The sequence below is a fragment of the Oreochromis niloticus genome, unplaced genomic scaffold (assembly GCF_001858045.2).
Source record: "Oreochromis niloticus isolate F11D_XX unplaced genomic scaffold, O_niloticus_UMD_NMBU tig00008774_pilon, whole genome shotgun sequence".
NCBI lineage: Eukaryota > Metazoa > Chordata > Actinopteri > Cichliformes > Cichlidae > Oreochromis > Oreochromis niloticus.
In genome coordinates, this window is record NW_020329425.1 from 2,629 (window position 1) to 17,219 (window position 14,591).

General features: G+C 40.6%; 2 protein-coding genes and 1 long non-coding RNA gene across 3 annotated transcripts; 1 reads left to right on the forward strand and 2 right to left on the reverse strand.

Moving 5' to 3' along the window:
• The first annotated feature begins 1,588 nt into the window (after positions 1–1,588).
• LOC112845894 (uncharacterized) lies at positions 1,589–4,718 on the forward strand. Its single transcript, XR_003218750.1, has 3 exons — positions 1,589–1,647; positions 1,956–2,096; positions 4,700–4,718. It is a non-coding gene; the product is annotated as an uncharacterized LOC112845894 (long non-coding RNA).
• LOC100712212 (uncharacterized) lies at positions 2,628–10,067 on the reverse strand. Its single transcript, XM_019354015.2, has 3 exons — positions 9,945–10,067; positions 8,746–9,094; positions 2,628–2,895 (listed from the first exon to the last, which is right to left on the reverse strand). Exons 2-3 carry the CDS (start codon positions 9,058–9,060, stop codon positions 2,746–2,748), a joined length of 465 nt encoding a protein of 154 aa, XP_019209560.1. The 5' UTR covers positions 9,061–9,094; positions 9,945–10,067; the 3' UTR covers positions 2,628–2,745.
• A 3,121-nt stretch (positions 10,068–13,188) lies between these two features.
• Positions 13,189–13,987, reverse strand: LOC109198607 (uncharacterized). Its single transcript, XM_019354014.1, has 2 exons — positions 13,685–13,987; positions 13,189–13,593 (listed from the first exon to the last, which is right to left on the reverse strand). Exons 1-2 carry the CDS (start codon positions 13,928–13,930, stop codon positions 13,189–13,191), a joined length of 651 nt encoding a protein of 216 aa, XP_019209559.1. The 5' UTR covers positions 13,931–13,987.
• Positions 13,988–14,591: the final 604 nt, after the last annotated feature.

Genomic DNA, 14,591 nt, shown 5'->3' on the forward strand with positions numbered 1-14,591 from the left:
CATGTGTTTTGTCTCTTTGCGTAGCTGCTCAGTCCATCCAGACTCCTCTCCATATGCAACAGTGATGCCGGCTCTCTCCAAGTGATTCCTTCATCATCAACATCTGCATCCACGATCCACCAGCTCAACAGCAACATCTGTCAGCTGTGCATCCAACTGGAGGCCTTCGCCTGCTGTGCTGAGGCGCTGGGCCGCGATTTCCGTCCCTTGTTGACGACCTGGCTGTATCCTGTGCTGGAGAAAGCTGGTGAGGAGACGCTGCTGGTCAGCCAGGCGGCGCTGAGCTCCATATGGAACATCAATAAGGTCTGTGGATACGCTTCCCTCAAGGAACTGATCAATGAGAACTCTGACTACCTGCTTAATGACATATCACTCAACCTTCAGAGGCTCAGCCAGCATCCACAGGTAGTTATGACGTGTTTTTTGTTTTTAACCCAAAATGGACACAGAAATAACTGCTGGAGGGTTTACCCGATTTCCTCCTTGATCTGCTTAAGCCTGTGCTGCCCTGAGCTTGTACTGTATTTCATTATAATCCTGTCTTGTTGGCCAGGCTCCACCGGTGTTGACAGTTCTGTTGACTCACTCTGACTGCAGCCTGCTGGTCGGGGACATGGTTCAGGATCTGGATCTCAGCTACGAGCGCACAGCTGCTCTTTTCTGCTCCGCGCTGCACGCGCTCATGAAGGCACTGGGTAAGATTTCAACAGTGATGTCAGCTTGAGTCTCACGTATACTGGGAGTCAAAGAGGACAAAGAAGAAAATGTGACTCATTGCATGCACTGCCACAATTTTTATGTTGCTTAACTTTATGTTTTCTGCAGTGCCTTTCAAAATTTCTATCAAGGAGTACGTTTCAGGATATATAACTTCACTCGTTATCAAATTATCAGTATCTTTGGAAACATTTAATACGTCGTGATGGTTTAAATGCTGAGTCGTTTTCTGTTGTAGAATTAATATTCATAATAATATTTATACAGCGGCACTATACGTGTTTGCAGTTTAACAAGCCCTCACAGTAAAAATGTATGAATTAAATGTTACTGATGGGCTCTTTTCAAAAACATCAGCGTCTGTGTCACACTGATTTTGATCAACTGACTTATTTTATTATAATCAAACCTATTTTGATATTGTTGTCTTGTTTTTCCTTTAGCGAGGTGGTTTCCTTCCACTTGTAGCAGGACCAGTACGTCTGCCAGCTCCAGGAAAAGCTCCAGTGACCAGGAAGACCTCAGCATTCGCCAATTCCTGCTGAATTACCGCAAACAGAAAGAACTGACAGAGGGCATTGGAATAGAGGATGATTATAACACTGAAGACAGAGGTAATAGGTCTGTCTAAGGGCCAGTGGAATATAAGCTATAGGTTGTAGTGGTGGTTATATTAGATTCAGAGTGTAGAGGAGATGGATCATTGTAATTAAGAGTCATAGAAATCTGAACCTCACTGCTAAACTGGCGGTCTAACTGTACATGTGCTCCATTGCAGAGGTCCCTCCCACTGAGTGTGAGGATGTTGAAGATGCTGGTAGTCCTGATGTGAAAGCAGAGCTTCCCTCCCACCTCAGCATCACTAAGGATGTTATGGAGCGCTGCATTCATCTGCTGTCTGATCCCAGCCTCAGGCTCCGACTCAAGGTAGTTTTATGTAGAGTCAACTGTTGGACTAGTAACAAAAATAATCATTCTTGTGAGGGTAGGACCGCCAGCGTTGGTACAATTCATCCTGTCAGAACTGTGTGGATGACTGTTCACTGGTGTAATGCTCATCAAGGAAAAACATTCAGTCTGGTCCAGGAGTGAAACAGAAATAAGTCTGTGCTGAAGTCGTGCCTGCTCAGGAGTTTGGGCTCTCAATGAAGACCTCAGTAATTAGTTTCAGCTCACATTTAATCAGGATCAAAACAGAGATAACTGTTAGGTGTGTTGTGCGTCTTTGTCTTTAGGTACTGGACGTGCTGGAGTTGTGCGTTCAGGTGCTGAGTGAGAGGGAAAATGAACTGCTGCCTATGGCTCATCGCTGCTGGCCAGCACTCCTGCAGAGACTCACAGCCGATGACCCATTAGCAGTCCTCAGAGCCTTCAGGGTAAGTAAAACAAACCTCTCTTTTCATTACGTGAGTCAAAATTATTCAAGTCGTCTTTAGTTTTTTTAAACTCTTAATAGTGAAAGAATCAAAGATTGTTCCCAACAACAGTCTTATTTCATTCAGAAATAGTTCTATTATTTTTTGGGGGGGTTGTAATGTGAAGACTCTTTAAACTAACATTTCTTCTATCAGCACAGAAAAATCACTGTGGATGCCTTCTTAGAGGCTGCTTTTCAAACTGTCTCAGAGAATCACAAAGTAGGACTTTGGGATAAATGAAGCTGATAGCGTTTTGTGATCTTTGGTGCAAGTGTCCGCTGATTCAACTTGTGGGTGTAAATTAGGCTACTCGTCAGCTCCTGTCATCAGCTGGAATATTTTAAATTTGTTATTCATATTTTTATTGATGAGCTGACAAATACAGACACGTTAAGTCTGTAAACAGTTATTTATTCACTCAGAGCTGCTGCTGGGAAATTGTTTCATCAGCTTTTGGATATATACGCGTTTTGTAAATACTACAATTCATCCAGGAGTACACAACGGGAAGGTTTTATTGAATTTTGACAGCTTGCTGCTTTTGTACATTACATTTTTGTACATTACATGGGTGAAACATGAGGGGACTTTGTGAGGAGGAGGGTTTCTAAAGAGGTTCTGCCCAAGCTGAGCGCCTCTCTGGCACGGCAGGCTCCGATAAAGCGCCAAGGCTGGGCCTGTCTACACACACACCCTGGCCTACAAACTGCAGCTGGCTGTATTGCAGGGGCTGGGCTGACTGTGCCAGAGACTGGATCTGGGTGAGAGAATAGAGACACAGTGCTCACAAACAGCACAGTTTCACCAAGACACAACATGAGTGCATCATCCTGTAGAACTGTACCTGGGATCTGGCAATGATCAAAGCAGCCACAACATGGACAAATCAGAGCAAGACAACTATTCTTAGTTGACGCCTCACTTAATGGAGATTGGTGCAACATGAAGCCCATTTATGTAAAACCACATTGAAGATAGATGACCTCTTATCTTATCTTATCTTATCTTATCTTATCTTATCTTATCAAAGCCTATTTGATCACAGGGCTGTAACTTTCTTGTAGGAATAAACTTTATGATTCTTCTTAAATGAATGAGTTATAGTCAGCTTTCTTCCTGTGAGTGAGACAACAGCAATACAAGTTTGTGTCTGTACATTAGTACAGAGATGAAGATGTCTCTATGCTAAGGTTAACAATTAGGTTGTTAGCCTGATTTGACATTAAAGCTGTGTGTGGGGAGATGAGTCGTCAGAAAAAGCCAAAAAAGTCAAAGAACTCATTGAAGCTCCTTCACCACCGGGTGGTGGTGAATGAAAATCAACCATTGGTATCACAGCATAAATCAGGGCATCTCTGTTTTATTATAAAAACCTTAAACTGTGAAACAGTTCAGCATCCTAAACACGTGACGGTGATGTTGTTGCTAAAAATGCCTCTTCACTGTGGCAGCTCTGTCATTAAACATATTTTAAACATGACTTTGATGATACGGACCACAGCCAGCTGTGCCAGCAGGATGCTGCTCAGGTCCAAACTGCACACACAGCTACGACTGCAAGCAGCTCTTCTTATACCCAACTGAGAAAAACGTGATTGTTCAATCAGCGAATGCAAAGCCATTTAATTGATAAGCTCAGAGAAGTTGTTGTTGTTATTTTTGTTTACTTTGTGCTCAAAATACGTCCATTAGCATGTTGAAAATATTCAATATTCACTCCCACTGAGGTTCATCGCTGACAGAGGAAAAGAGTCACAAAGGTGACAGAGCTGTCTGCAGCCTTTCCAGAGCCAGTGTTACATCTAACAGTGACAAGGACTGCAGTGTAAAGACAATTGTTTCATTTTGTAAGAAATCAGGTTGTTTGTGAAACTGTTCCTTTAACATAGCTTACGGCACTTTGTGTACAGCAAACTCTCTCATACAGTATAGTGTGCAGATAAACAGGCACGATACACGTTGTGTGTTTGAGATGCTCTTTGTGATTATTCTGTGAAGTGGGTTTCAGTATGTCTGTGGCTTCAGTTCACAGTGGGTGGGACAAGGAAGGGTTTAAAAAGGAGATTAACCAGCAGTGGTATCTTTACTCCATATTATTCGGAACCAGGATCATATTTTAAAGGATTTGTTCTTTTGGATATAAAAGTGTCATTATGTGCACGCACTGGACATAATCAGAAAAGAAGCATTCACAACTGTAACCATGTATGGAGCCAAGCCTGGAGCTGGACATGTAACGTGCCCCACTTTCCTCACATCCTGCTGCACCACTGCCTGCTGTTTCAGCCCATCCACCACCCCAGCATCCACCTGTATGCTCCTGGAGTTTTATGAGTAACATATTTGCAGGGAGTGATCCACCCGAAGACCAGGCACCGAGCTCAAACTGTATTCTGCCGCTGTGATTAATCCGTGAAATTAACTTGGCTTTGTTGCATTTTATTCATTTTTATTTTCTTTTTCAAGTTGATTTCTGTTGTAATTTCTGGATAAAAGGTAAAAGTATTACAATTTTTATATGAATAAAATATAGTAAAATGTCCTGTGTTTGGTTTTCTCAGCTGAAGCAGACCTAGATGCTGTTTGTGAAGCCTGTCTACCCTACCTGAGATCCAGACAACCCATCAGACTGCAAGAAGCCTGTTTAAGGTAAGTCTTTATTAAGGACCGCTGTAGTAAGTAACTCAATCTTTCATTTAGTTACTAATGTGTGTGAGTGTTACACACAGACAGAATGCCATAAATTAAAACTGTGCCATCCAGTTGACATTGTATTGCCATGTTGGTCATTAATAGCCACGTGACATGATTTATCAGTAAAATCTGAATTTAAATTGAATGCTTAACATCATATTTGGAGAGGTGCTGGGTGTTACACAACAAAATGTGACTTCAGGAGTCATTCATTGTCTCTGAACACTGAACATGAAACAAAGCACTGTGGCTATAGCTTTTGTTCCCTGAAGGAGAGGAACATGGGACCTGACAATTGAATACCTCAGGAATAATCAGGTTCCTGCATGTTCTGGGTAAAGACACCAGTATTCATGACTTTAACGTATATTACCTGTAATATAAGACTTTTAACCCTTTGCTGGAAACTTTAGTAAATCAGTTTGTGGGCCTGATTTAAATATCACCCTCACTCATTTTGTCCCTTGAGAAAGGAACTTCCAGAAATACGCAGATGTAGTTCAGCAGTGGTGGCTAAAACCAACAGGAGCAGTTAGGCTAACTTCAGGTTGCCACACCACAGAGCTAACTAGCAATAGCTAGCAATCCCAACTTGGCAAAAGTGTTCCTAGCCAGGTAAAGAGCATAAAAAGTGAGGAATGACTGTGATGATGAGTTTATATGTGGCATATCATCACAGGTCAGTTGCCTTACAGGCGTGAATAGAAGTGTCTTCAGGACACGTAGGGCCGTGATATCCCAATACTGTGTGTACGAATCTGAAAGGGAACTCATTTCACCTTTACACTGGCAGCTGATGCAAAATGTGTGCACTGTGAGAGCTACAGTAATGTAAAGGACAGATGGAAGCTGTGAATAAACAAAGTAAATGACTAAAAAAATAGCTCAGAATGCAGTATGCAAGCAGCCTTTAATACCTCACATCATTCTGAATTATTGATCTAAGTGTTTGGGTAGCAACATAGCAGCCACAAGTAAAAACACATGCTTTAATATACTTAAGTATTTTCCTGCTTGGAGGTGATTTAAAAAACAAACCTGAAGAGAAAGGCAGTGTTGAGTTAATGAGCTTATAGTTAAACTGTTGGTTCGCATGTTAAAGCCAGCAAAACTGGTTCAGTCTGTCACTTTGGATCATAGGAAGGTGTTTTCCATACAATAGATATTACATACAAAGCAAAACACAGCTCAGAGCTAATCCTGTTCCTGTGTTTCTTTCCCTTTCCTGCACAGTGTGTTCCGACACTTAATCCAGGTGGGTCCGGACACCTTCTGGTTTACTCTCAATGAGCTGCACTGCCCGTCCTCTTACGTCCCACACCACCCCGACCTCCAGCTGAACGGCACGGGCAGGCCGAGAGACGAGTTCTCGGACAACGTGTTCAAACTGCTCAAGGAGGAGTTTGGCTCCGTTACTGAGACAGTTAACCAGCCAGTCAGCTAATGAGCTGCTGCTTGATGAAATTGACTCACCTCACAAACGGACGGCTTATTGAACCACGACTCCAACAGGTCAATTAGCTGAAAGAAAGTCTGTCAGCTGTACCAAATAGTTGATCACCTAGCTCTGTGGAATCAAGAGCTACTCTGTCATTTACAAATGTTACTTAGTCATCACCTTGATTATCTAACCTCCTAGCTTCTGCTAGCCCACAATTAGTACTTACTGTACATTAACATTAGGTGAAAATGGAGCGCTACTGAGTTATGTTTGATTAAAAAGAAAAAACAAAAAGTACCGTATCTGATATTTTTGGCTCTTGCCTTATTTTCCCCAGGAGGGAATCACAGCAGATGAATCCAAACACATTTTTACATCATATGACCTTCTTGATGTAATCCTCTCATTTATCCAGGCTTGGGACCAGCAGTAAGAGTATACTAGCTTTGGAAGCCCTGAGGGTGGCTGTCTCCTCCACCAAGGAGCCGCTAAAAAAATACATGAAAATTGTATAAATATGGTTACAGCTGTTGATTGGGTTTTTTCTGAAGTTCAATTCAATTCAGTTTTATTTATATAGCGCCAAATCACAACAACAGTCGCCTCAAGGCGCTTTATATTGTACAGTAGATGGTACAATAATAGATTCAGAGAAAAACCCAACAATCATATGACCCCCTATGAGCAAGCACTTTGGCGACAGTGGGGAAGGAAAAACTCCCTTTTAACAGGGCCTGATTATTTAAGACCTTGTATGTGAGGAGCAGGATTTTGAATTCAATTCTGGATTTAACAGGAAGCCAATGAAGGGAAGCCAAAACAGGAGAAATCTGCTCTCTCTTTCTAGTCCCCGTCAGTACTCTTGCTGCAGCATTTTGGATTAACTGAAGGCTTTTCAGGGAGTTTTTAGGACTTCCTGATAATAAAGAATTACAGTAGTCCAGCCTGGAAGTAATAAATGCATGAACTAGTTTTTTAGCATCACTCCGAGACAGGATATTTCTAATTTAGAGATGTTGCGCAAGTGGAAGAAAGCAGTCTTACATATTTGTTTAATATGTGCGTTGAAGGACATGTCCTGGTCAAAAATGACTCCAAGGTTCCTCACAGCGTTACTGGAGGCCAAGGTAATGCCATCCAGAGTAAGAATCTGGTTAGATACCATATTTCTAAGATTTTCAGGGCCGAGTACAATAACCTCAGTTTGATCTGAATTAAGAGGCAGAAAGTTAGCGGCCATCCAGGTCTTTATGTCTTTAAGACATTCCTGCAGTTTAACTAATTGGTGTGTGTTACCTGGCTTCATGGACAGATAGAGCTGGGTGTCATCTGCATAGCAGTGAAAATGTATGCTATGTCTTCTAATGATGCTGCCTAAGGGAAGCATGTATAATGTAAACAGCATTTGTCCTAGCACCGAACCCTGTGGAACGCCATAATTGACCTTAGTGTGTGGAGAGGACTCTCCATTTACATGAACAAATTGGAGTCTATTAGATAGATATGATACAAACCACTGCAACGCAGTACCTGTAATACCTACAGCGTGCTCTAATCGCGCTAATAGATTATTATGGTCAACAGTATCGAACGCTGCACTGAGGTCTAGCAGGACAAGCACAGAGATGAGTCCACTGTCAGAGGCCATAAGAAGATCATTTGTAACCTTCACTAAAGCTGTTTCTGTGCTGTGATGAGCTCTGAAACCTGACTGAAACTCTTCAAATAAGCCATTCCTCTGCAGATGATCTGTTAGCTGTTTGACAACCACTCTTTCAAGGATGTTTGATATGAAAGGAAGGTTGGAGATTGGCCTATAATTAGTTAAGACTGCTGGGTCTAGGGATGGCTTTTTGAGTAAAGGCTTAACTACAGCCACCTTGAAGGCCTGTGGTACATAGCCGATTATTAGAGATAGGTTGATCATATTTAAGATTGAAGCATTAATTAATGGCAGGACTTCTTTGAGCAGTTTTGTAGGAATGGGGTCTAAAAGACACGTTGATGGTTTGGAGGAAGTAATTATTGAAGTTAACTCAGAAAGATCAATTGGAGAAAAAGAGTCTAAATGAATATCAATGGTACTGAGAGTAGCTGTAGATAATATTACATCTGTGGGATGATTATTGGTAATTTTTTCTCTAATGATTACAATTTTATTTGTGAAGAAGTTCATGAAGTCATTACTAGTTAACGTTAAAGGGATGGTTGGCTCAGTAGAGCTGACTTTTTGTCAGCCTGGCTACAGTGCTGAAGAGAAACCTGGGGTTGTTCTTATTTTCTTCAATCAGTGATGAATAGTAAGATGTTCTGGCTTTGCGGAGGGCTTTCTTATAAAGCAACAAACTATTTCTCCAGGCTAAATGATCATCTTCGAAATTTGTGACACGCCATTTCCTCTCCAGCTTACGAGTTATCTGCTTTAGTTTTAAGCACTTTTATCAATGAAACTCTAATGACACCTGCCACTACCTCTGGTTGTCTCAGCTGTCCCTGGTTATCTGTCCCTGGCTCTCTGTACATGGAAGCTGGCCTCATAATGGTGGGAGCAACTGTGAGTGGACCTTGCTGCTGAGATGCAGGAAGACAAGATCCCGGGAAGGTGTTGTTAACAAACCACCCAGTCTCTGCTGCTGGCCAAGGCAGGACAGGTGTTCCAGTGGGCAAAAGAGGAGGAGGTGGAGGGTTGGGTGTTTGCCCAAACATTACATTGTCAAAAGTGCAAGGCACATTATGTTCCAGATCTTCCCTGTTGTCCATTTTCGTGCTGTTTGGGTCTGAACTCATCCAGAAGAATGTCGAACAGATTCTGTCTGGGATCCTGTGGCACAAAAGGAAGGTTTGATCCTCTTAGACTGGGACTGACATCTTATATAATACAGAACTAAACAAAGGACAAGTACTATGAGGGAACAAGATGTAACTTATCAGTGAAAAAACTGGTACGTCACACTTCAAAATATGATATTTATTTTACAAAGAAGTTAAAAAAAAACATTTAAAGTGCTGCATTTGCAAACTAATTGAAACCAAACTCAAAACTATGAAAAATCAAAAGTAATTAATACCCCAAACTATGAATTCTGTTAGCTCAAGACTTTACTGCATTTATATTGCAATTGTTCAAATGTGACACAATCAGAGTTTAAAACATAATGCACTGTTACACATGCCGTTACCCACTTCTACATAATATAGTGAACGTATTTCAGTTGTTCTTTACTTTTAGTTCAGCTTCAGCTCAGCCAGTTACAGCATTAAAGTACTGACGTCTGAACTGTGGTGCAGTGGGAAATACTGTAGATTCAATACTTGCAGATTCAAGTTTTACAGAAATTCCTGTGATAAACTAGTACAATATGATGAATTGTTAGAGATTAAAGCATCCCAAAATTTGATTAATCTGTACCAACAGTGTGTTGAGTGAAGGAAGTTACAGCTTAAAGATTTATTCAAATATTTCAGATATATTTGAAAGTACATTTTGCCACTGCAATTTTTCTTTCTTGTTTCTTGATTCTTGTGTTTTTACATGATGTGAATTTCCTGGTTCACTACTCCATCACACAACATTGAAGGACAAATTGTGGGGTTGAAAGAGTTAAGTGTATTATTTAGATGTTCCATGAAATCAACCAAAATGACCTTTAAATATCTCTGTAAGTACTCACCAATGATATTCAGTGATGGTTCAGTTCTATGTTATAATATCCAGTTTAAAAGTGAAGTTTCAAGATTTTCTTCCACTGCTCTGAAGAGTATGTGTTCACTCAGTGACGTTTAAAGGTGAAGAAAATGTTGCCTAAAGACTGTTGTTATGTGTCAGGTTCTATAAGAATGTTACCATTGAACTCCATTGTGTTGCCAGGTAACATAAACATTCCCTTGCACTCCTGTTTGTTTCCAGCATCTCTTCATCAACAGTCATCATCATGGCTGGATCAACCACCTCAGGGAGCCCGGGGCAGAACTTTTTCTTGGGCCCCCACTGAGCCCACAGTGCAGGTCAGGGTCCCTATTCCCTAGTAACTAAATCATAAGTACAGACACAAAACAATCCACAGAAAGGTTCATGTTTGTCTCTGTTTGAGCTTGTGGGTTGAATGTATTTAATATTTCTGATACAATTTGCAATAAAATCCTTCAGTTATTGAAGAAAACAACTGTCAGTTGTTGCTTTACTGTTCTTTTATAAAGTCCTACAGTTGCTATACACATCAAACACATAATGATACTTAATTAATCAAACCTTACAAGAAATAACATCTAAAGAAAAGTAGTTAAATTGGATTATGACTCAAATTATGGAGCGCATAAAGTCGCAGCTATTTACACATACAGCCTGCTACAGCTTTCAATAAAAAGAGTAAACATGCTTGTTTAGAAGTGTTTCAGAAGAGCCCTACAGTACCCTATGAACATTTTCTAATATTTTATTTTATCCAGTTGTTTGAACTGACAGGACTCACTGCCTTCTTGGAGCTGTAGCTTGCTCATGTTTTTGTGTTTTTTGCATCTTGTAGCTTGTAAATTATTCTTTTTTTAAATTGATACTTTTCTGTGTTTTTCAGGTTTCCTGTTTTATTATTTTCAAATTGTATAAAAATGTGTCAGTGTCCAATTACAGTTAACTGTATGAATATAATAATGTACGTCTACCTGAGAGTTTTTGGTTGAGTGCAGAATATGTACATGCATGCCTTTTCTAATCTGCTGAATACTTTCATTACAATATTTACCATAGAGGAGAGGTGAAATGTGTGCCCCTAATCCTCCATATTTAACCTCAAATTTGAGACTTTTTGTTATGTGGATTAGTTTTTCATATCTCAAAGGGAAGCAGGTCAGCACAGAATGTCTGCTCAAACATATTTATACCCAACTAACATGTGTAATACAAGTATGCATTCACATATTCACACACAGAAATACAGAAGATATTTGCAGCAGAAACTACAGATGCACTTCTGAAATAGTGCATGCACGTGACAGATAATTTAATGTTTTTTTTTTTTTTAAAAACTAAAGCAAACAGAAAAACACATTTAAAGCAATCACAGAGCATCACTGTCATCACTGTTGCTCTGATGTTTGCAGTGGAATGTTTACTTCCTGTTTAGCTCAGGTTTGGTCTCCATCACTGCCCGAGTCATACCAAAATCTCAGATTTGTTTTGCATGTGCAAAAAAAAAAGAACAATAAAAACCAACAACGTTTCTTCCTTCCCTTCCCTTTCACAGTAAAAGTCCTGGAAACTAAAGTTCTGGACTCTTAGAGCAGGAGAGACAACTCCTGTTAAATAGCAACTGAATAAAAATCAAAGCAATAAATTCGATTCTGGAATTGAGAGAAAATCCTGTTTTTGGTTTGACTACTAGTGGAACAGAACAGTTTATTTTCTTTATTTTTATTAAATTATTCTTTAGCTATACATATTTTTCACTGAAAATATAAAAACAAAAGAGAATAATTTTTTCTTGTCAAATAAACACATTAGCGTCGTCTATGAAGGTGAATCCAAAAAGTGTGAATGATATTGCATTGTCAAAAACTTAATTCTTCATTAAATTAAGAAAGTTTCAATTAATCAATTAATTAAACAATTAATCATGAGTTAAAATCATGATCATCTGAATAAATCTATTTTGTTCACTTTCACTTTTCTTTTCTTTTATTCTTTGCTGCAAATCAAACGCAGCCCAGATGTTTAGGTGAAGAACTTTTGGTCAATAAGATCTATCTGGAGGAAGTTGGTGGGAAGTTCTTTCTGCAGGTGAACCTGTGGAACGGTTATTAACAGCTGTATCAGTACATAACTGAGGCGACTGCTGATCATCAGCTTCATACAAGCCAGCAAGCCACGCCGGTCTGCTGCCTCCTGGGCTTCTTCCTTCTCCATCTACACCTGCATAGGAAGCTCAAGGCTAGGCTACTGAGGACCCGATTCCGTACTAGACGACCCACAGACCCCCACTACCTATGCTTGTTTCCCCCCTGTTTATTTAGGCTACATTAATCTGGATTTTAATTTACGTTCTGGGAAATCTTAATTAAAAAGACCATTTCTTAAAAAGTTCAGTGTCAGTAATTTTTGTATCTGGGTAAAGTTGAGTCGCAAATCTTAAAAATGGTTCAAGCTTCGCTCAGGTTAGAAGGAGCTGATTTCTACGTCCAATGCCAATTAAAATCAAAAACTCAAAGGTCACATGAGAAGAGCAGAGTTCTATGCCAGTTGTTTTATTGAACAGTCAAGTTCAGCAAAACAAAGGAAAAACAAAAAAAGCTCCCTAGGGTGTTGGCAGTGAGTGCATGTGCAACCAACACAAACAGCCAACCAGCGGCCAAAAGCTACCCGGGGTGCATCTGACCCATCTTTTATAGGTCAGTGACCCTCCTCCTGCTGGTGGGTATTTTTCCATTCCTTGCTTTTCCCTGTTCCATATTAAAATTAAACTAACAGTACACACAAGCCATCATCTACTAAGCACACAATGCGCCAACTGCACACTGATGGTATGAATACAAAACACATCTGGCTTTGCATTCTCTGTGTACAGATGTCAATTGAGGTCACACTTTTGTCATAGTGTCATGTAAACATACAAGGATCCAAACTTCAAGTATTGGTGTTTATTCACACTCATCAAAACCAAGACAAAGTCAGAACACAAAATAGGAATTTCACAAAAAAAGGAAAAAAAAAGACAATCAGCCTACATCATGTCGTCTTTCTGGGTCCGGCCACAAAATTTCGTCCACATCGCATGCGATATCCTCCAGTCCAAGGCACCTGACATGATGCCTGGTCAATATCTCCACATTCCTCCTCCATTGCCTGTAAAAGGGCTACCTGTTGATGAGGATGACAGTCATACACTTTCCAGCGCCAGGCAGAGAAGAACTCCTCGATGGGATTTAAGAATGGAGAGTATGGAGGAGGTTGAGTGCCATGAAGGATGGGTGGTCTGTAAACCAGTTGCGGACCAAAGCAGCCCTATGGAAACTAACATTGTCCCATATGATGACATATCGGGTCTGCTCTGGTCTCTGAACAGTGAGCATGTCATGCATGGTGTCCAGGAATGCAATAATGTGTGCAGTGTTGTAAGGGCCTATGGTTGCATGATGGTGAACAACACCATTTTGGCTTATAGCTGCACACATGGTTATGTTACCACCACGTTGTCCTGGGACATTGATGATGGCACGGTGTCCAATAATGTTCCTGCCACGTCTCCTGGTTTTACTGAGGTTAAAACCGGCCTCATCCACAAAAAGTAGCTCATGTCCCATTGCATCTGCTTCTAGTTCCATCACTCTCTGGACAAGACAAAACAAATGCAACACATCAGGCCCATGTACAGCACTACAGTATGCACTTCCAAATTCAGAACCAATGACACTAGCTTACCTGCACATAGTCATATCGCAGTTGCTTTACACGTTCTGTGTTTCTCTCGAAAGGAACTCTGTAAATTTGCTTCATTCTTATTCTGTGGCGCGCAAGTACACGACTTAGTGCAGAAATGCTTGCACTGTGTATATTTTGAAAGATGGCGTCATTATCAATTATGCGCTGCTGTATTTCACGCAGTCTTATTGCATTATTGGCAATCACCATGTTCACTATATGGGTCTCTTGCTCTGGAGTGAACATTCTGCCTCTGCCCCCAACATCTGGACGTCTAGCAATTCTGTAAAGTAACAATTTCAGTATTTTGCATGTATGGTACTGTTGTGTTTCTCATTAGAGTATGGCAGTGCTACAAAGTACTTACCGATTCTTATTTCGAAATGTCCTAATGATGCCTGCCACAGTGTAGCGGCTCAGTTTAGGCTGAACCCGTTGGCCAGCTTCCCTCAGGGTCATCCCATGGTTGATGGGATCAACCATGGATCACCTCCACCTCCTCTTCCTCCAACTTCTTCACCTCCACGTCCTCTCCCTCGGCCTCCTCTGATTCTCACTCTTCTCACTCTTGCTGCTCCTTCCATTGTACTCCACATAGACAGCTTACCTGTGGCCTGTTTATAGTGCTTAGGCTGATTGCAAAGTGGACTAATTATCTAAAACAGTTTTCACATGTGACAGTGTGCCAGACAGTTGGCAAAATAGTGTAAATAATGGCCATAAATGTGTATAGTTTTGCTAGGAGTGTGTTGATCATTTGGAAATTGAGTGTAAAGCCGTGAGTTGTGTTTACAGTTCTGCAAAAAGAGTGTTGTGCAGTGGATTGTAGCTACAGGTTTGCAAAGTGTGTGTTACAAAATGGCAAACTGAGTGCAAAGCAGTGTTTGTGCTTTTAGTTTGCAAACTC